The 22,431-nt window shown below is 36.4% G+C and overlaps 1 protein-coding gene and 1 long non-coding RNA gene across 11 annotated transcripts in view; one reads left to right on the top strand and one right to left on the bottom strand.

Moving 5' to 3' along the window:
* LOC112668030 (sodium channel protein type 1 subunit alpha) overlaps nt 1-22,431 on the top strand; it is a 277,785-nt gene that overhangs the window by 8,409 nt on the left and 246,945 nt on the right. For 2 of the 9 annotated variants that reach the window (XM_049106362.1, XM_049106365.1), the window contains exons 3-12: nt 336-427; nt 1,254-1,463; nt 7,154-7,217; nt 8,621-8,762; nt 10,343-10,549; nt 12,353-12,640; nt 14,747-15,118; nt 17,786-17,915; nt 19,261-19,499; nt 22,165-22,338. In XM_049106362.1, the coding sequence (XP_048962319.1) occupies nt 336-427; nt 1,254-1,463; nt 7,154-7,217; nt 8,621-8,762; nt 10,343-10,549; nt 12,353-12,640; nt 14,747-15,118; nt 17,786-17,915; nt 19,261-19,499; nt 22,165-22,338 (1,918 nt within the window). Of the gene's footprint in view, nt 1-126; nt 219-335; nt 428-1,253; nt 1,464-7,153; nt 7,218-8,620; nt 8,763-10,342; nt 10,550-12,352; nt 12,641-14,746; nt 15,119-15,141; nt 16,276-17,785; nt 17,916-19,260; nt 19,500-22,164; nt 22,339-22,431 lie in introns of those variants that run through there. The other 7 variants (XM_049106363.1, XM_049106366.1, XM_035698427.2 and 4 more) reach the window with 5 other exon arrangements.
* On the bottom strand, nt 6,944-14,750 carry LOC118350584 (uncharacterized). 2 transcript variants are annotated; one of them, XR_004804645.2, is made up of 4 exons: nt 14,539-14,750; nt 12,326-12,455; nt 9,538-9,644; nt 6,944-7,977 (listed from the first exon to the last, which is right to left on the bottom strand). It is a non-coding gene; the product is annotated as an uncharacterized LOC118350584 (long non-coding RNA). The 2 variants fall into 2 exon arrangements; XR_007408769.1 differs by lacking the exon at nt 14,539-14,750 and having other exon boundaries at nt 9,538-9,620.

Below are 22,431 nucleotides of genomic sequence, written 5' to 3'. Positions count from 1 at the left end.
GAAGGCTTGCAGAAACTATCCATTTAAATATGAATTTCCCAAATATAGGTAATACCTTGACTAAAGGCACAGGTAAGTATCATAGACTCTATCTAAATTCTGAATAACTCTGATTTAATTCTACAGGTATTTAACAGAATTTGTAAACCTAGGCAATGTTTCAGCTCTTCGAACTTTCAGAGTCTTGAGAGCTTTGAAAACTATTTCTGTAATTCCAGGTAAGGAGTGATTGGTGTGAAGCATTAGGCCACTCATAACTCCAACTATTTGGGAGTTGTTCTTTGTTTGTGTGTGTGTGTGTTGTCACTGTGTTGTGTGTGAACTCCCTATTACAGATATGTGACAGAGTTCGTGGACTTGGGCAATGTCTCAGCGCTGAGAACATTCAGAGTTCTCCGAGCACTGAAAACAATTTCAGTCATTCCAGGTGAGAGTGGGGTTAAACACCGGGGCTGACTTTGATCTTTTGGAGGAAAGACAAGAATGATTTTCTCTTACATATTTTAATTGAATTTGATTTTTTGTGGTTTTCACAATCATTATTAAAAGTCAGCCTTTGCGTTTAATCAATTGCATGGGTCTTAGAGGATGAAGATGGCCATTTGGCTCACATCTCAACTTGAAATTTTCCTTCCTGTGTAACCGATCATTTTGCATTTTGCTTAGCCAGGAACAAAAATTTCAATTTGTTTTGATTGCTTTTCATACAGTTAGAAAAAGAGATTTAAAAAAATATCAGCATGAGGGTATTGCATGATGTACTGTGTCTTTTAGCTTTTCACAACAAACCATTTCTCAACTGAAAATTGGTTAAGTTGTCACTATACGCTGCAGTTCAGCCTCTTTTAATGTCTTTATAGAGAGATGGTTTGTTTGACAAGCATTTACTAAATTAGCACTTTTAAAAATAATATTTACAAGTGAATATGGATATGATTTGAGCAAACAAATTATTCATTTTGATAGTCTGGCTACTCATTGGAAATGTTTTATATTTTTTTATCATTTGCTGTTATATATAGAAACAAAAAATATATAAAACAGCAAATCCACCCTGTTGAGCTAGTAGTCTTTTTTGAACTAGGTTACTTAAGGTCATTGATTTGATATAATGCATGCATTTTTAGGAAAGCTTGTGTTTTGTTTTTATTTCTCATTCAGAGGCTTTATTTCATTATGAACTTCTTTTTTTTTATTTTTATTTTTATTTTTATTTTTATTTTTTATTTTTTATTTTTTTTGCCCGTGTTCAGGCCTGAAGACCATTGTGGGAGCTCTGATCCAGTCTGTGAAGAAGCTCTCTGATGTCATGATCTTGACTGTGTTCTGTCTGAGTGTGTTTGCGCTAATTGGGCTACAGCTCTTCATGGGCAACCTGAAGCATAAATGTCTGCGGGATCCACTGGACGATAATGAAACATTAACAAGCTTATTGGATACCCTTGAAGAAGAAGACTATAAAAGTAAGAATGTCCCTTTAGTTGATGTTAAAATGAGATTGTTCTCTTTTAGCAATGAAATGTTGCTTTCTTTAATTTTTTCAAAATTACTCAAATATATAGAAAGTTACCACAGTGTGAATTTGGATCATGTTATATGTTCATAAATTTCCCTGTTTCTAAGCTTTGTAGCAGTTTTGGTATTGGACATATGATAGAACTACATAATTCTTAATCTCTTCTATAAGATAAAAATAAATAAATTTGCTCTAGAGAAATAAATTTATGTGTTTTATGTACTACAGTTGTATTGTGTAATTCATACTTTGGTTTATAGGGTAATCTATTTGTTATATGATAATATAATTATATTTTTACACTTGTGTTATAACATATGTAGTTGTATGAATCCCAGTATGACAATATTATTAATTATCACATATTAAAATGTCTACTTGATAGTATTTCTGAAGGTTTATATAAAGCAGAATGGTTCACTCAGCTTTATCAGCACTATCCCTATAATCAATGTAGTTTCACAGCTCTAAGGGCTTCTCCTGAGTCTAGCCAATAGCGTTATATCAAAGTTTAATTCATCAGAACTAGTCTGTAGGAAACATATGAGTTTATCTGTGCACACAATCTCAAGTCTGCTTAATTCACAAGTATATTTTAGAATATCTTACAGAGAGCCTAAACTGCGTTTTTTCTGAACAATTGTCCCCTACCGCAGTTTCTCTTGCCAGAGCTATTGATAAATTTGGGTGAGAATGAGATCAAACAAGATTGTGCTTTCTGTCTAACACCTGCAGTGTGTCTGTATGATGTTATCCACATGAACCCATGAACCTTAACAGATAATTAGATCCAGAATGGGGGAGAGGAAATCAAGAAACTTCCAAGTGTATATGCCTTTGACAGAATGTGATCAAGGAATAAAGATCTGAATTGGATTATGAAGAGTATACATCATTTTTTTACTTTACTAAATATGTACTCTCCCACTCACTAGGGAAGATAAAAGCAAATGAAACCTAGCTAGTATAGTAGGAGACTGTAAATAAAGAAAACAGAAAAAAATATGGAAGCCTAAAATGAGAAAAGTGAAGGTTTTCAAGTAAAATATTTAATGTGTAATTTCTTTACTATCAGTGTTTGATGAGGAATTTAGCATGCTTTCCCTTCCATTTTATTTTGACTTATTTTTCCAGTTTCTGATTTTTAATGATATAATCTTTTTTTTTTTTGATATAATCTTTCATTTTATTTTCAGTTTACAAAGAATTGTAACTTAATTTATAGAACATAAAAGTAATATACCTTATGGGTAATTGTTGATATTTACAATTAACAAGTGTTACAATTATAACACTTACTTAAATTTAACCTTTTTCTTTTTTACTAGGATTATTACCAGTTATTTTATTTTGATTATGTGTAAAAGTTAAGGTTGGGGCAAGCTAGTATGATAGACTTAGAGAAATACTTTGAAGTTGAGGAAATCATAAAAAAATAACCATAATGATTACCTATTGGATTCTACATTGGACAAGGAAAGAAGCGAACCCAAGAGTTAGTTGATAGATATGAGAAAGTGATGCAGTACATGAATTGGAACCCTTGAAGAAATTAAAGTATTACAGTGGTAAAGGCAGCCCCACAGAGAAAGGCTGAATATATTTTGAAAGTGTTTTCTGGTGCCTGCAGCAAAGCCTTTTTTGGAGGTGTTTTTAAAATTTATTATCAAATAAATGAGCCTACTGTCTAACATCATGTCTCAAAATACACAATTTATAGATTTCCTTTGACACCAAGCATTGTCAACATTGATACTCATCAAACTTCCTTCTTGCTACCACAGGTGAAGGAAAGATTCATGTGCACAGCTGATAGCTAAAATTCCAGTAGCTATTGTACACTAATATGGTGTGGTTCTGTTGGGATGAAGAAAGATAGTCTCTTATTCCAATTTTCTGAGTGTTTTGACATTTAAAAGGTCCTGGAAAAACCACAGTATTGGTCTGTACCACACCCAGGGCTTTTCCTGTCTTCATCTGTAAGTGCTTTCCATGTGGGGACTCCATAGAACGCAGTCTCCCAGAATGCAGTGTGTCACCTGCAGGTGTTTGGCCTGTACCTTATCTCCTGCACCAGTGTTCTCAGAGTTGACTTATTATTGCCTCTTGATTGAAGAATAAACTCCAAAAGCCCAAGTCATATGTAGTTGCTAAAGGTCACCAGTCATGTCTTACCATTCTGTACCATTGGCTTTGAAATTAATTGAAAATTTCCTCAGAATCTGCACTTGATCTCCGTTCCAGATTTTTAGTGTGTGGATTTTGCAATTTTCTATTGCCTTTTATCCTTATATGTCTTTTACTGTGAGGTTGGGGCTTATCTATTACTATCCACAACCTTTGTTGTTGTACTGAATTACAATTTTTTTTAAGATTTTATTTATTTATTCATGAGAGACAGAGAGAGAGGCAGAGACACAGGCAGAGGGAGAAGCAGGCTCCATGCAGAAGCCCGACGTGGGACTTGATCCCAGGTCTCCAGGATCACACCCTGGGCCAAAGGCAGGCGCTAAACTGCTGAGCCACCCAGGGATCCCTGAATTACGTTTTTTAACGGCTTTATATAATTCACATACCATAAAATCCTCCCTTTTGAAGTACACAATTCAGTGTTTTTATAGTATATCCACAGTATATTCACATTGTACAAACATCACTAATTTTAGAATAACTTCACCTCCCTCAAAAGAAATCCTGTACTCATAGGCAGTCACTATCCATTCCCTCCACCCCACCATCCCCTGACAACCACTAATCATTCTGTCTCTAGATGGATTTACCTATTCTGAATATTTTACATAAGTAAAATTATACAACACGTGGTCTTTGTGTCTGGCTTCTCTCACTGAGATTGTTTTCAAGGTTCATCCATGCAGCAGTTGATTCACTTTTTATTGCTAAATAATATTCCATTGTATGTATATACTACATTTTGTTTATTCATTCATTAACTAATGAACATCTGAGTTGTTTCCACTTTGGGGCTATTGTGAATAATGCTACTATGAACATTCATGTGTAAGTTTTACTGTGGACGTATGTTTTTATTTCTCTTTGCATTACATTTTTCCTTTACACATTAACCTTAAATCCTCTTGGGGCTAATTATTCTAACCATTTAATGTCTGCTTATTTAGGGGTGAATTCAGAGTGTTCTATAAGACCAGAGTGAACTACTGCCATTGCTTTAGCTTTCATCATTCTTGTACCGACTTGAGTCTGGTCACCCTACCATGTGCTAGCACAGGCAGCTCAAGAACCCCGTTCTTGTAAGGCAACTCCTCAAGCACCGGTAAACGTGAGCCAGCGTTCCTTTAAAGGATAATTCTAAAGCAGTCCTTCCATAATAATAATATCTTGGAGGCTTATGCACAAAAAGTTGCATCTTAACCTCCTCCCTCCTTATTCTATCATGCCCACCCTACCTGAGGTACAGGAGTTCTTTTTCAAAAAAGTTGTTCATGTACATTCCCAGCTAAATTGTCACCTCAAATGAAGAGGCTTTATTGTTTTATTTGTGTCCTCTAAGATTTTTATCTTCCGTGGAAGACAAAATGATGTGTAATTCAGTCAATTAATCTTACCTGGATTGTTTAATAGTTTAATAATGATAGCTGCTGCTCTCTGAGCAGCTGTGTAGAACGTGTGCATCACTGTATTAAGTGCTTTCCATGCAATATCCTATTTATGCTCTACAATATCTCTACAAAGCAGACATTCTTATGCACATTTTACACATGTAGTGGCAGTGGCTAACCATTAAAGTGGTAAGATCATTCACCTACATAGGAAGGGGTAGGAGCAACATTCAAGTCCAACTATATCTGACTTCAAAGTCTTTCTTCCACTATTACTTCAAAAGCCTCCTAATAGGGATCCCTGGGTGGCGCAGCGGTTTAGCGCCTGTCTTTGGCCCAGGGCGCGATCCTGGAGACCCGGGATCAAATCCCACATCGGGCTCCCGGTGCATGGAGCCTGCTTCTCCCTCTGCCTGTGTCTCTGCCCCTCTCTCTCTCTCTGTGACTATCATAAATAAGTAAAAATTTAAAAAAAAGAGCCTCCTAATAATTACATCTTTATTCCTTCAATTTGAGCCAAATAGGAAGATGGGCCCTTACTAAAAAGAGTGGCATATTTTAGTTTTTTATACATTTACTGTGCATTGTTGGATCAGCTCTGTGTTTTAGGAATAAGCCTTAATAGTGCATGGAGAAAGAGATTATAAGATCCCTTAATGCCTGATAATGGATACAAAGAGTGCCACGTGAGAAATTGTGCATTTAGCTCACTGCCACAGCCTCAATATCTGGAACTTAATAAGTCCTACATAAATAGTGATTGGTGAATAAACAAGAGAATTTCAGGAGACAAGTTGCATTGTTCCATTTATGTATGATACTGCCTTGCTGGCTCCACCTCTTCTAGAATGCTTTGGGGCTCAGTTGGGGGCTCCCTTCCTTCTCTTTTCTCCCCTTCCCTTTCTGAGCTACACTTTCTCTTTGGGTTAACTCAAGTCCCACGGCTTCAAAAACTATCTACTTGATGATCATATTCTTGTGTCCTCTCCATCCCCCGCCCGACTCTATCAACGAGTCCTGTCTACTCTGTTCTCATCCCTTTCTCTTCATGCACACAGCTATTCTCTGAATTTTAGCCATGTTGCCTCTCACTGTAGTCACTTAAGTCATTTCCCTGCTTCCACACTTGCTCTCTTATAGTCTACAGTCCACAAAACAACCAGAGGGATATTTTAAAATGTGATTATTATCTCCCATCTCTACCTCCCACTTCTATTACTTCTAATCATACTTAAAATCCAAACATCTTTTCATAACTCACCAAGACTTCCATCATTTGACCCCTGCTTACCTCTGCCACCATAGTTCTCTCCACTCACTGCACCATAGCCAAGCTGGCCATCTTGCTCTTTCTTCCACACACCAATTTCACTTTTGCCTCAGGGCCTTTGCACCTGCTCGTCACCCTGCAAGAATACCTCTTCCCAGGGTGTTTGGATGGCAGCTTCTTTGTAGCATTTAGGCCCCAGTTTAAATGTCATATCTTTAGAAAGGCCTTCCCTGACCTTTTCTCTTTTTTTTTTTCCTAAAGATTTTATTTAAATATTCATGAGAGACACACAGAGAGAGGCAGAGATATAGGCAGAGGGAGAAGCAGGCTCCATGCAGGGAGCCTGATGTGGGACTCAATCCCGGGACTCCGGGATCACGCCCCAAGCCGAAGGCAGATGCTCAGCCGCTGAGCCACCCAGGCATCCCTTCATTGTCTTATTTTCTTTAGGACATTTATTGCTTTCTGAAAATACCTTGTATATGTCTTTATTTACCTGTCCTTCTCCATCCCCAATTTCCACCCTTCCTTACACATAAAGATCCATAAAACTAATGATCTTGTTTATCATGCTTTTATTATTATATTCACTGCCTGGCCCATAAGAGGTTATCAATAAATCTTTGAAGGAGAATATACAAGAATATGATAAATAAATGATTTTACATTGCTTGAGACTGGGCCTGAATGTGTGTGTGAATATGCCTATACTAATTAATTTATCATCAATTTGTCACTCTTAAAGCTTGCACTCTCTAATGTTATATTGTTGAATTTCTTCCTAAACAGAATATTTTTATTACTTAGAGGGATCTAAGGATGCTCTCCTTTGTGGTTTGAGCACAGATTCAGGGTAAGTAATATTTGTTTTTAGTCAAAGGCTACAAAAAAAAGGAAAAGCATATCCAATCAGTTTTTTTTTTTAAGTAAGAACCTCTGATTTTTATATTGTTTTCATATATATCATGGCATTATTCTGTCCCACAGTGAGTCCCAACTTTAAAAATTTATGGTTAGTGCATACTTCTTTTTTTTTAAAGGGTTTTTATTTCTTCATTCATGAAAGACACATAGAGAGGCAGAGACACAGGCAGAGGGAGAAGCAGGCTCCCTGCAGAAAGCCCAATGTGGGACTCGATCCCAGGAATCTGGGTCACGCCCTGAACCAAAGGCAGACGCTTAACCACTGAGCCACCCAGGCGTCCCTGTTAGTGCCTACTTCTGAAAGCAAAACTTGGAGGTAGTGCTTGAATTCAAACAAGATACAAGTCATATGAATCTTAAGAAAATGAAGCTGGAAAACTCCACCAAAAGTTGCCTGGATAGTTTCAAGTCTTTCTTTTTCTGGAAAGAAGAGTTACAGAATCAACTTTTTCTTCCATTCCCAAATTCTATTTCCAATCAAGAATGACTCATAGGTGAATGAATGCAGTGACAATTTGGCACCCTAAACAAAAGGAACCCATGGATTTCGGTAAAGATATTTTAAGAATCTCCCATATATGCAAAATGCCCATCTTGTAGTTTCTCCTATACATCACCTTATTTCTGCTGGATTGCCTTTGTTCTTGTTCTCCCCCGACCAGATATTTCTTCACCAGGCTCTGTGTACCCTGGGAACGTTATAGTAAAAAGATAGAGATGCTGCCCTCAGAGACAGTTCAGAACACTGTTCAGAGCATCATGGGTATCAATCCACCAATTTTAGAAAAATACCATAAAGCTGCAAATCTTTATGAACTTATATAATTGCTCTATTTGGGCTATTTTTTAATTCTTACTCCAAGAATAATTTGGGGGAACCCAGTTTTGGTGGAAGCCTATATATCAGTATTTATGATGCAAGAACTATTATTTGACATCAGCAGAAGTTTCCAAGTTTTGATGATGATACTAATAGCAGGTACCATTTATTAAATGCTTTCTATGTTCAGGAGCTAGGCTAAGTAATTTGCATACATTATTTTTTTTTAACTTAACAGCAGTCTTAACTATTTGAAGTAGGTGTTATCCTCTTCTCACAGAAAGAATGAACTGCATCTTGAAGAATTTCAGTAATTTGACAAAGTCACCAACTAGTAAATAATAGGGTTGGGCTTCAAACCCAGTTCTTCTTGATTCCAGATAATGTGTTCTTAACCATTATTAAGTATTGTCCCTCTAGGAAAGGAACCTTGACTATCTAACTGTTTTGTAGTACTCTTTAACACACATCCTGGAAACAGTCTAACTTGTGATATTCTTTTTCATATGTAGTCAGTGTCCAGAAGGGTACAAGTGTGTGAAAGCTGGGAGAAACCCTGATTATGGCTACACGAGCTTTGACACTTTCAGTTGGGCCTTCTTGGCCTTGTTTCGGCTAATGACCCAGGATTACTGGGAAAACCTTTACCAACAGGTGAGTGGCAAGAGAAACATTCATTGCAATTTTGAATGCGATGAATGCAAAAATCTGGTGAATGTTCCTTCTCAGACTTTATATGAGATATTTATTCAATTTTGAAAGGACAAAACCCTATTGTCTTATCAGTAAAATTAGACATGTTTTACTTCCAGCTTTATGAGATTAGAAAATTCTTAAAATCATATATTATCTTCATATCTTTTTTGGCTTATTTGATCTCTAGTTCACTTTCCCCCTTTCTGAATATAGCATCCCATGGGTCCTGAGTAAATAGCAGGAAATACACTGTCATGGTCTTTTGTTGCTCTCCTGTACACACTGTTTTCTGCACATGCTGACTCAATTGCTCATTCCCCTAGACCTACATGGCATTTGAATATTCCTCAGTTTATCCGTGGCTTGTGCTTTCATTGTTCATTCCCATGGCCATCGCTCTCCAGCTTAAATGTGAACTTTTTTTGTCCTAGAGGCTGCATCTTTTCACTTACATATTCTCAGCACTCAACCCCAAGAGGAAGGAGAAGAGAATGGCCATTCTGTATTATAAATAAAAATGAATCACTTTTTCAGAATTGCCAGATTTTTCCTTTGGCCTGTCTTATGTCTACTTAATTTCTGATAATATTATAAATGAATATAAAAATTATATAAATAAGTTATATACTTTAGAGGAAAAAGGGAATACAACAACTTTATATAAAAAGATGCTCACTTTTACTCAGAATTAAAGAAATGCAAATTAAAAGTAGAGTAACATCAAATTTTTTACCTGTTAGAATGATGGAGCTCAAAAGAGGCGTTGTCTGGCTGAGATGTGGGGAGGCAGACTTTCTCATGTGTTGCTGGGAACCACTGCAGAGTGCAACATGGGAACCTCTATGAAAATTAAAATGAGTATGCCCCTTAATCTAACAATTCCACAATTAAGAATTTATCAAAGAAAAGAAACTGTAACATTAATAACTGATAGAAAAGGAAATGAGGGAGCATCAGATAGGAGAGATTTTTCATGTACTATCTTTTTAGGCCGTTTGATTTTTTTTTTTTTTTTTACCATAGACTGCATTCAAAAATTTCTAATGCATGTTAATGGAAAGTAAATATAACAGTAGATGAGCAGATAAGATCATTCAATGGGGCTTCCTGCTTTGTGTGAACATAATACATCATCATTCATACTTCCTGCTAAAGATAGAATTTTATCAATAAGAAAGGAACTATATATATTATCTGGTCCTCTAATTTGAAAATGAGCATAGCAGAGGGTTTCTGAGTAATTTTCAGACTGCAGATAAAGAAAAATTGCAAGATTCTTAGTCTTAAAAATTGTAAAGAATCATACCTGATTTTAATACAAGTTTAATGGATTGCTACTATATCTTTTATGCTGAAAAAGTATGTATTTTCACACTCATTATTTTCCATGGAGATATAATTTTATTCCTTTATACTTTTGATAACATGGGTTTGTCCAGACCTGCCTCACCTTTTCCAGGCCTAATATGCCATTGAAGTTGAAATAATTTACCAGGAATCTTTGTGTCACTAAAATAATGATTTCCATTTTTCCCTAGACACTGCGTGCTGCTGGGAAAACCTACATGATCTTTTTTGTTGTGGTGATTTTTCTGGGCTCCTTCTATCTAATCAACTTGATCCTTGCTGTGGTTGCCATGGCCTATGAAGAACAGAATCAGGCAAACATTGAAGAAGCAAGGCAAAAGGAGTTAGAATTTCAACAGATGTTAGATCGTCTTAAAAAAGAACAAGAAGAAGCTGAGGTATTTTATTTCATTTAAAATTCTTCCTAGGAGTCGAAGTCCAAAGGGGGATAGCAGAGGCTCTGTGGCCTTTCTAGGGAAGTTTTCCTTACTGTATTTATAAATATAAATAGAATTTTCTTTCTGATGTGGTCAAAGGAACCAATTCTTGATTGAGTTAGAATTGGCATCTGTCCCATTGTACCTTTCCCTATCATCAGCTCACTCCAGCACAGAGAATGTTCCAAGCCATTCCTCCTAACCTTGTTATCCATGAGGCCTCAGTATGTATACATTATGCACAGTCCCAAAACAGATAGGATGTGTAACAATTGCATACAAAAGTTTAGGGAAAATTATTTAAATATTTAAGTTAACGGATACTCTATGGGGTAGAAAGCAAAATATGCATTGATTTTTGTTAATGTGGCAAGAACTTTTAAGGTAAAAAACATGAGATGTTAAGAAAGTCTATACTGATGGTTATGGATGCCTTAGGTTAAGGCACAAATTCCAGAGGATTCTTCCTCACATTCCTCTCCAAAGGGGCGCTTCAGGGGAGAAGTTGGGAAGGTTTGTACCTTGAGAACACAAATTTAAATATTCTGCAAGAGTTTAAAAATTATTTGATGGTTCAACCTAAGTTAAATATCTTCAAAGTACCTAACTTATTAGGTGTAAGGTAGTAATCTGTAATGCAGAGAACTTGAATGCAGAAAGATGTCCAGTGCAGTATTGTAACATTAAAAATCAGAAAGCAGGGGATCCCTGGGTGGCGCAGTGGTTCGGCGCCTGCCTTTGGCCCAGGGCGCAATCCTGGAGACCGGGATCGAATCCCATGTCGGGCTCCCGGTGCATGGAGCCTGCTTCTCCCTCTGCCTGTGTCTCTGCCTCTCTCTCTCTCCTCTCTGTGCATTCTCATGAATAAATAAATAAAATCTTTAAAAAAAAAAAATAAAATAAAAAATAAATAAATAAATAAAAATCAGAAAGCATTTAAATTTTTAAAAATTAGTAGAATTATGATATTTTTGTCTCTTGGAGTATTATTCAGCCATAAAATTAGGTGTTTTAAGAATATTATGACAGTGAAATGTGTTAATATAATCACATATTAAATAAGAAGATACAAAATTGAGTATAATATACAAACAATTTAAAAATTATATATAAAGATTGGAAGACATATTAACAGCAGTTATTTCCAGGATATAAGATTTTGAGTGATTTTTATTTTTTATTCACAATGCCCTTATTTTCCAAATTTTTACAAGGATTATTTTAATAATAAAGCTTAATTTTTTTTATAAAGCGTTGACACTAGGCCATCCCAAGAATCTTTTAGGAAACCCTTAGAAGTCTCTCATTTTTTTGAGATGATTTTATAATAATTCATTTTCATTTTCAGACTATTCAGTCTTCATTAAACTGAGTGCCTGACTCTATTGATAATAGTGAGTTAATTACCTGAATAACACGTATTCAGGTTTATGTTTATGTGAGTTTATGTGAGTTTTATGTTCCAAAATTAACTACTAAAACTGTCACATAAACTATTTTTAATTGTTTTACTATAAATACAGTAATAATGTATAATAGTTTAATTCCAAAGTGAAATGGGGCCTTATTAAAATACAAGAGAAGCAATAAATATATGCTCTGTAAGTTCTCTGGTCATAGTGCAAAGAAAACGGCATTACTCTTGTACAAGGGACGGGATTATATGCATAGTGCAATTATATTCCTCGCAGAGAGCTGCCCTAGCATAGGGTTCCCCAGACTTTGGAAATGACTTACTGTATGTGTGGCCTCTTGGTCCAACAGGCGATTGCAATAGCAGCAGCTGAATACACAAGTATTGGGAGAAGCAGAATGATGGGCTTCTCTGAGAGTTCCTCTGAAACATCCAAACTGAGTTCTAAAAGTGCTAAAGAAAGAAGAAACAGAAGAAAGAAAAGGAATCAAAAGAAGCTCTCCAGTGGGGAAGAAAAAGGAGACAATGAGAAGTTGTCCAAATCGGAGTCAGAGGAGAGCATCAGGAGACAAAGTTTCCATCTTGGTGTTGAAGGTCATAGACGAGCACGTGAGAAGAGGCTGTCTACCCCTAACCAGGTACTCTTGCAGCTATCAAATGCATTTCACCAGGGGTAGGATTACAGAGCAAATGGTTCATTTTTAAGTACAGGATCTCATGAGAGGAAAGTGAGCAACTTCATCGGTGTTTTTAGGCAAAAAACATTGGACATTTAATAAAAGCACATAGATGTCCATAGTTTTCCATGGAAGTTTGACCCATTTTTGAAGGAGCTTATAGTTTCAGCATTGTCAAATGATCTTCTCTGATAAACAAATTTTCAAAACAAAGTATTCATGAGAACTGTCGTAGAAATGAAAAAAAAAATCATTCACACTATATATTAACTCCTACATTTTTATCTAGTCTGTATTTTATAAGGCCTCACTGGTTAAAAACTAAACTTGACTAGTTTCTCCACTTTTCTTCACTGTAAGTCATGGGACCACTGAGTAGCCATCACCAAGGCTGGAAAGTTTGAAGACATCTTGACAACCTCCACCCACAAACTACTCAGTCACTAACATCAAGTTACACAGTTTATTGTTTCTGCTTGTGTAAAACTTCTCATTTTTTTCTCTCCTTCCTGGAAACCATATCTCAGGTTTCCCTGCCTACAGACCTCCAAGAGGAACAATTGCTTCTGGTCTCTTCACCCTTCCCTGTGTTCTATCACACAACCTTCCCAAATCATTTTTCTAAAACAAATCTGTCCCTTGGCTCAACTTTAAAAAACAAAACAAAGCCCAACTCTGTAGAATAATCACAGACCACAGAACAAGACTCACAACTTATTCATGTTGTGGACTGGCCTCAACTTCATTTCCTTCCTTTCTCTACGTTCATGTACCCTCAGTCCACCATGATCATTCACTCTTACCTACCCTCCCTGTACCTGTATTACTTAATACATATCGTGTTCGCTAAGTGGTGTAGAACCACTGGTGTCATAGCACTCATTCTTTTTGTTTTCTGAATCCTGGTGCAGAAGCACCCATTCTTCATTCACTAGCTCAGATGCCACTCATCCCACAGATTTATCTCTCCCCTCTCCACTTGTCCAGTCAGCTCTTTGATGCCCTGCTCAGAATTACTAACCTTCTCATTTATGTCTTCATTTAAAATTTCTACTGCTTAAGTGTTTAAGACACTGCCAGACAGACATACAAATAAAACATAGCGTCCCTGCCATAAAAGATTTTATTATTTAGCTGGAGAGACTGAACTTGAATACATGTGATATCAATAAAAGGAAATATGACAAGAACAATCCAAGCTAGTTTTAAGACAGAGACTTTGTTATGCTTACTTCCCATTATTCAGAGTGCCTGCCACTTTGTCCTGTCCATAGGAAGCACTAACATTTATTGAAATAGGTACTTCCAAAGAATAAACATTCAGTTTGGTTTATGGACACGGTTTGTCCTGGCCACGAGTCAAATAAATGTGACTTACCCCTCTTTGTTGTTGGGCAATCTCTCTCAAGTTCTAGTGTTTTATGACTTCGTAAACTCATTGATATTTAAAGGTCTTTCTCAACGTACCTTGACTGAGTTTCCAATATGTAAAGTGGAGTTGCAAGCAATGGAAGGCAAAGAAGCATACAGTGTGGTCTTTGGCCTCAAGAAAGTGTCAGTTACTTAGAGAACTTAGGGATCAATGTATAGGGGCACCTGTGGCTCAGTTGGTTAAGCATCTGCCTTTGGCTCAGGTCGTGAGCCCAGGGTGCTAGGATCAAGCCCCACGTTGGGCTCCCTGCTCAGTGGGGAGCCTACTTCTTCCTCTCCCTCTGCCACTACCCCCAGCTCAGGCCTTCTCTCTCACACTCTGCTGTCTCTATCTCTCAAATAAGTCAATAAAATCTTAAAAAGAAAAAAGAAAAGAAGAACAGTAGAGGCCATGGTAGAAAATATCTGTATGGCAATGAATAATTTACCTGTTCCTAAAAGGATGAATTCATCCTATCTTTTCATCCCTTATTTGGAAGAATTTGTCTTGCTGCCAGATTTCTTTGTTTTTAACTATGTTCCTTTTAAACCAGAGTGGAGCCACCTGACCTCCACTCAGCCATGTCAGTAGCCAGTTCTGTGTGCTCTATTCTTGGTGCTTCAGCAGATAAGTGTCATCTCTTCTCTTTTCTGCAGTCACCACTCAGCATTCGAGGCTCCTTGTTTTCTGGAAGGCGCAGCAGCAGAACAAGTCTTTTTAGTTTCAAAGGTCGAGGGAAAGATATCGGCTCTGAGACTGAATTTGCCGACGATGAGCATAGCATTTTCGGAGACAGTGAAAGCAGGAGGGGCTCACTGTTTGTGCCCCACAGACCTCGGGAGCGGCGCAGCAGTAACATCAGCCAAGCCAGTAGGTCCCCCCCGGTGCTGCCGGTGAATGGGAAGATGCACAGTGCCGTGGACTGCAATGGTGTGGTCTCCCTGGTTGATGGACCCTCAGCTCTCATGCTCCCCAATGGACAGCTTCTGCCAGAGGTGATAATAGATAAGGCAACTTCTGATGACAGCGTAAGGACGTTTTGAATAGCTCAGGCATGGCTCGGCCTTTATTCTTGCATCACTCAGTCTCTGCTAGTGGGACCTTCTCTGGTCCTGTGAATGGCTCTGCATTTTGCAATACCTCTACTCTAGAAACACACCGTTAACTCATTAACATAATTTGCATACTGTATGCTGTAGATGTCTAATGCAAAGATATTTGAAACTCCATTTTTTTAAAAAGGAATTTATCTATTGATATTATACTTGGATATTATAAACCATCCCTGTACAAAACAATGTATAAAAGACATACATGCAAATGTATCAACACAGGAAATGCATTGATCATGCTGATCTTATCAGTTGATAATAGGTCTCATTTTTGTAAGGAAGTTTTGATTATTTGCCACCTACTGATACCTTGTTCAAGATACTGTTTATACCTTGTGCAAGGAATATTGAGTTTTAAAAATAGTAGTAATAATAGCAAATGTGTGTTCAATATTCACAATGGCCCTATAAAGTGGTATATATGATTCCTGTTTTAGGAAGGGGGAAACAAAGACACAGAGAAGTAAAGCAGCTTGCTCAAGTTCATTCAGCTAATATATATAGTAGTCCTGAAATTCAAACAAAGACCCTCTGTTTCAGAGCTTGTGCTTTTAACCCACCACACTTTTGCTGTCTCTCCAATGTGTGGTAGACTTCTTAACTCAGAAATAATTTAGAATAGCTATGCTTTTTCCCCATACATAAGTGAAAATTACTGTTTTCATTTAAAAAAAACTTATTTTGTCTGGAGTCTATGAATAAAAAACTAATATACTGCATACACTAATACGAATATACATGCATAAAAGCAAAAACAAAACAACTAGTCCAAAGAAACAATTTCAAGAGTTTAGAAGTAATTGGTTAGCAAAAGAGTCTGATTAGGCTTAAAAGAGATCTTTCTGGTTTCTGGAGTTTCCAGGTCTCTTTAGACCTCTTTAGACCACTCACTATGTTACATTGCATTACTAAATATCAGCAGGAGTTTCGACTAGCCTAACAAGCTTTGAACCCATGCTGCTTATTCATATATTTATATTTTCAGATGATATAGTATTTTTCTTGAGAATAAAGTTCCATCAAAGTCATGGCCACAAACATATTTCAGTTGGAATGAACGCATGTGCTTTTAGGTAACGTGTGACCTCTATGCTTGCATGATACAGCTTTGGCCCTTCTGTCAAGATATTTTTCCTTATCAAATGAGCATGTTAAATTTCTATGGAACCAGATCTTTGCTGTGTTTTTCTTTTCAATGACATATTATCTGTGAAATATATAATTTATATCAAATTTTTGTGATATTTCATACCTTTAAATAAAATGTTTTAAGACCTTACTTTTACCATAGGAAAATCAGTGTTACCATAAATCCTGAAACAAAATATGAAACTGGATACTCTAAGATTCAACAGAAATGCAGTAAACGTAATAGTGTGGCAAAAATGTACAGATGAAAAAAATGCATGACAAATAATATAACCTTGACAACTAAAACATGTCTACATGAAAAAGGATTTGTTACTCTCATTTGACTGGTAGAAAAATTGCTGTTTCTGGGAAGTCAGTAAATCAGAGATTGTATCTGATCTCTATGAAAAGCTACCTGCAGATATGTATGTGTGCATGTCTGCACATACACATACAGACACATATGCAGATATTATGCCCATGTGTCCATGTTTTGAGATACACACATATATAACTATATCCAAACAACTATACAACATTAAAACTCTAGAACCATGTTTATATGCTCGTAAAGTGCATATAAATACATGCTACAACAAAGCAGATAGATATGTGATATACATATAGAGTTGTATAGTTGTTTGTGTGTATATATGTGTGTGAGTGGTGTGTGTATGTGTGTGTATTATTGGCCTGCACGGAACCAGGATACTGTTTTAACTTTGAATTGGTTGCCAAGATTTAAAAATAAGACATTTTCACACAAAAGTGAGTGTACCTGGTAAGATTGAGCTCATATTCCTGCATGGCAACAATGCTTTAGAGCAGAACAGTGGTCACCTCTTTTAGATGGAGCTTACATTCTCCATTTTGCTCTAGTTCCCACCAGTCCCCATTGTGCTTTTCAAATGGAGTCATTTATCATCATACTCAGAGCAAAATATGAGACAACCATTACAGTCACCACCATTAATGCTATTACCTCAACAAAGAATAATTACAGAAATTTATCAGAGAAAACTGAGGCTCTGCCCCTTTACTACGCATCACTGCAGTACATGTCTAGCTGTTTTCATGTAGGACTCTTACATGGTAAAACTATCTGAACAAATTAAAGACCCAGAAAAATAGATGATAAACATGATTGTAACAACAAAACAACTTGTTTTATTTTTTATTTTTCTAAGCATTAATTCTTTTAATCCTCAAAGTAAGAATATGAGGCAAGTACTATGATTATCTCCATTTTACCAATACTAGAACAGAGACAGGAGTTAAGTAACTCTCCAGTTATACATACCCATGAGTAGCAGAGCTATGATTCCAACCCAGCAACCTAGTCTCTACTTTTATTTAAGAACTACAACTACCTAAGCAAGATTTTATTCTACACCTATAATTTATTAGAATTCTATTCTTAGAACTTTAAGTAATCATCTTTTTTTCTTTCAGGGTACAACTAATCAAATACACAAGAAAAGACGTTCCAGTTCTTATCTCCTTTCCGAAGACATGTTGAATGATCCAAATCTGAGACAAAGAGCGATGAGTAGAGTAAGCATATTAACAAACACTGTAGAAGGTATGTAATAATACTCGCTTACTTACCCATACAGATTTTTATAAACAGAATTTAGATAAATCCTGCTCAGTCTTAAATAGGTATATGAAGTTCTTAGGGAGAATTCAAAGAATAAAAATTGATTATAAACAATAGTAAAGATAACCAATGGATACTAATGGAATGGTCTTTATGTGCTCAAAAAGTTGATAAAGTTTTCTGTGATTAAAGACATTGAGTGATAGGACTTCGCAAAGATAAATAGCTCAATGGTTATTAATGAAGAAATCTAGGCTAACCTAGGGCTGTGTGGTTCTCACTATATAGTCTTAGAAATTTAAACTAGTCTCTCTGAAATTATCATCTCTCTAATATGCAAGAAAATAATACATACTTCCAGATGTCTATAAATGGCTATCCCTGAGCATATTCAGTAAAATTATAAAATGATAATATGTGATCTAACATCTATCCAGATTATGATGAAAAGACATTAAGAAAGCAATTCAGAGAACATAATGGAAACAATAGTGGTTAGACCATGAGATGCATTGAGAAGAGAATTAAGGATGGCAACTTTTAAAATGTGCTGGCTCCCACCCTCACCCCCTACAACATGCCCCAGAGGTCCCACCTCGTCCATAGATTGCCACCTCATACCCAAAAATACCATGATGGCAAACAAAGTTTCCACCCACCTCTTAAACTTAATGGTAAGAAATGAAAGGGCTCACGGCATGACATATCTATTGAATGAGTCACTCCATAAGTTATTTCTAGTCTTTTGGTTCTGAGATCGTTTTCACCTGTGAAGGGATATATATTGGTGGAAAATATATACTTCTCCATTAAGAAAACATAGGTTCTCCTGTTTCCCATCGCATGTTAGGTATATGTTTCTCAGGGAGTTGCCTGTATCTGCTTTAAGTCATTAATTTCATTGCCTTCCCCTAACTTATACTTTCTCTAGTAAATGAACATTGGTAATATAAGATTTTCTATGTAATATGCTATGCTTTCTTTTTTTAAAGATTTTATTTATTTATTCATGAGAGACACAGAGAGAGAGAGAGAAAGAGAGAGAGGCAGAGACACAGGCAGAGGGAGAAGCAGGCTCCATGCAGGGAGCCCAATGTGGGACTCGATCCCAGGTCTCCAGGATCAGGCCCTGGGCTGAAGGCAGCACTAAACCACCGAGCCACGAGGGCTGCCCTATGCTAAGCTTTCATAGAAGAAGCACTGTTAAATTTGTAAATTTGTAAACAGAAAATTTGTTTCAGTGTTGGAGTAGTGCTGATTTGTACCTGGTTAGGAATAAAATAAATAAATGATTGGACTTACTGTTTTCTGCTGTTTTTTCCCCCAGAACTTGAAGAGTCCAGACAAAAATGTCCACCTTGGTGGTATAGATTTGCACACACATTCTTGATCTGGAATTGTTCTCCATATTGGATAAAATTCAAAAAGCTTGTCTATTTTATTGTCATGGATCCTTTTGTAGATCTTGCTATTACCATTTGCATAGTTTTAAACACATTGTTTATGGCTATGGAGCATCACCCAATGACTGATGAATTCAAAAATGTACTTACTGTGGGAAATTTGGTGAGTCTCTTAATGCATGTTATATACCCATAGTTCTCTGATTGTCATGACTGTCATTTCTTTATTTTTTACGTCATATGGATATGTAATTACATAATTATCCATATCCAGAATTCACAGTATGAATCATTGTACCGAGTCAATATCCAGAATTCACAGTATGAATCATTGTACCGAGTCAACTTTCTGGTGATACTATTTTAAGTGACTTTGCAGAGATTCAGAGGTCTGTAACAATACTATTTCCAAAGAGGGTCACTCACCATCTTGGGAGTTGATAGCATGTTTTTCTTTTCTGCTGGCATATCTCTTTGAAGTAACAGTCTGAAAATTTGATACTTTCTTATCCATTTTATAATTACATAGCAGCTGCCTTGTGAGTACATTCTCCACATATTTTCAGAAAGACTATGGATGGTTTGTTTTGACATACAAGTGAAGTATCTGGGCCTTTCCCAAAGTCCTGGATTTGACTTCTGATTCTGCCTCTTACTGGTTGTATGACCTTTAACAAACGTGTTAATCTCTATAATCTTTAATTTTCTCATTTATAAAATATCATTTGTTAAATTAGAAAAATGATTCATTATTTATAATAATAACACTTCATTTATCATACTATTAAGAGGATTAAACACTTTCTAGTTAACATTGGTGTGGTATATCATAAGTCATTAACAAATTAAACCTATCATTACTGTTACTATTAATCATAATCATGCTGTAAATCAATTAGCAGAAGGAAGCCTTAAGAAGATGGATACCAAGAAACCAAAATGGGAGAACTGGACACAGAAGACACAGGGCACTATGCTTCAGGAAGATATAGGATCCTATTAGGAAAATGGGTGCCAGAGTGATCTCTTAAATGTGCAGGGCTGGTCACATTTTTACTTAATTAATGCCTTAAGGCAAATGATAAGTGCTAGTTTGTGAGAATCAGTGTGAAGCAGACAGAAGTTCTATTTCATGGCCAGAGGGTCCCAGTTTATGACTCTTCATAAATTGTGAATGATTCTGGATGTCTTTGTGAATGTCTGTCAGAACATTTTACTTTTGCCACAATCCCATACCAATTGATCTTTGAAGCCAAAGAGTTTGTTTCTGAGTCACACTTCTTTCCCATATATTTTTAGTTGAGTTATATGTACCACATGTGCTCTCTGAGGTAGCATTCTTCTTCCCTTCTGTTTCTCTTTGGAAAAAGACAGGACTAGATGGGTGATGGGTAGTAAGGAAGTCACTTGTGTTGAGCACTGGGTGTTGTATATAAGTGACGAATCACTGAATTCTATTCTAGAAGTCAATATTGCATTGTATGTTAAGTAGCAAAATTTTAATAAAAAAAAGGACTGTCTTGTTTCTAATTGGTGGAGGCACAGATCATGAAAATCAGTACCTTCTTGCTGAGTTGACTATATCACTGTGAACCTCAAAAGAATTTATCCTGTTTCTTATCTCTTGCCACAACCCTAAGTGTGGGTACTTCCTGCTTGTCTTCTTGATGTTGCATTTTTTTTTTAATTGACGCAGCACTTAAAGACTTCACCATTTCCCTTTGAGCCTTCTTGGGTCAGCTTCTTTGAGTCAAATCAAATCTGAATGATTCATAAACAAGTCCTTTACTGTTTTCTTTTTAAGTCAATCCTTTGATACCAGTGTCATGAATTAATGATGTTTTGTGATGCACTTTTGTGTCAAAGCTTTGGAAGTCTTACTTTAGTTCCCACTGTGTCAATTAAATACTTTTTCCTATTCTACTGATAAATCTTTAAAGAGTGAGTCAACATATTCTCTATTAACTTAGCAGTCGTCAGACCAGACAAAAAGACTGGCTCAAAATTTCAGTATCCATCTATACTTCCTTTTCATTTTCTTCCAGAATAACTTATTGACCCTCATAACTTTTTTTTTCCAAAAAGTGACTGTGTTAATTGTCATAGTTTTATTTATGTGGAATTTTTTTAAGATTTTTTTTTTTATTTATGTGAGAGAGAATGAGAGAGAGAGAGAGCAGGAGCAGGAAGGGCAAAGGGAGAGGGAGAGAGAATCTCAGGTAGACTCTGCCCTGGGTGCAGAGCCCAATGGGAGGCTTGATCTCACAACCATGAGATCCGTGACCCTGAAATTATGACCTACACCGAAACCAAGAGTTGTACACTTAACCGACTATGCCACCCATGTACCCCTATTTATATGGAATTCTTATATGCTCTTCTAAAATACTGTCTAGGGACACCTGGGTGGTTCCTTGGTTGAGTGTCTGCCTTTGGCTCAGGGCATGATCCCGGGACCCCGGGATTGAGTCCTGCATTGGATTACCCCCAGGGAACCTGCTTCTCTGTCTGCCTATGTCTCTGCCTCTCTCTGTGTGTCTCTCATAAAGAAATAAAAAATTTAAAAAATCTTTAAAAAAATAAAATGCTGTCTAAAGATGATGAGAGCAGACAGGAGTTAGAGCTTTTTAACTCTGTAATGCTTGTATTATAGCTATAGAAATAGTATCACCAAGTTTATGGGACTAAATGAGATAATTATATACATTTGTAAAGGATCTGGTACATTGACTAAAGCACAGAGATGCTAAACAAATAGTCATAATCATCATTACTTTGATTCCATGCTTTTAAGAATACTAGAAAAAAATGTTGTATTTCTCATTTAGGTCTTCACTGGGATCTTTGCAGCTGAAATGGTTTTAAAACTAATTGCCATGGATCCATATGAGTATTTCCAAGTAGGATGGAACATTTTTGACAGCCTTATTGTGACTTTAAGTTTAGTGGAGCTTTTTCTAGCAGATGTGGAAGGACTGTCAGTTCTGCGATCATTCAGATTGGTAAATATAAACCAACCTTACTATTATATTCCACATATAAGATTGGAGGTTTGAATCAAAAGACAAGATTAGGTCTTGCTATCTAGTATAATC

This window comes from Canis lupus, chromosome 36, assembly GCF_003254725.2.
Source record: "Canis lupus dingo isolate Sandy chromosome 36, ASM325472v2, whole genome shotgun sequence".
Taxonomy (NCBI): domain Eukaryota; kingdom Metazoa; phylum Chordata; class Mammalia; order Carnivora; family Canidae; genus Canis; species Canis lupus.
The sequence above is the reverse complement of the archived record's forward strand: the minus strand, read 5'-3'. Positions and strand labels throughout refer to the sequence as shown.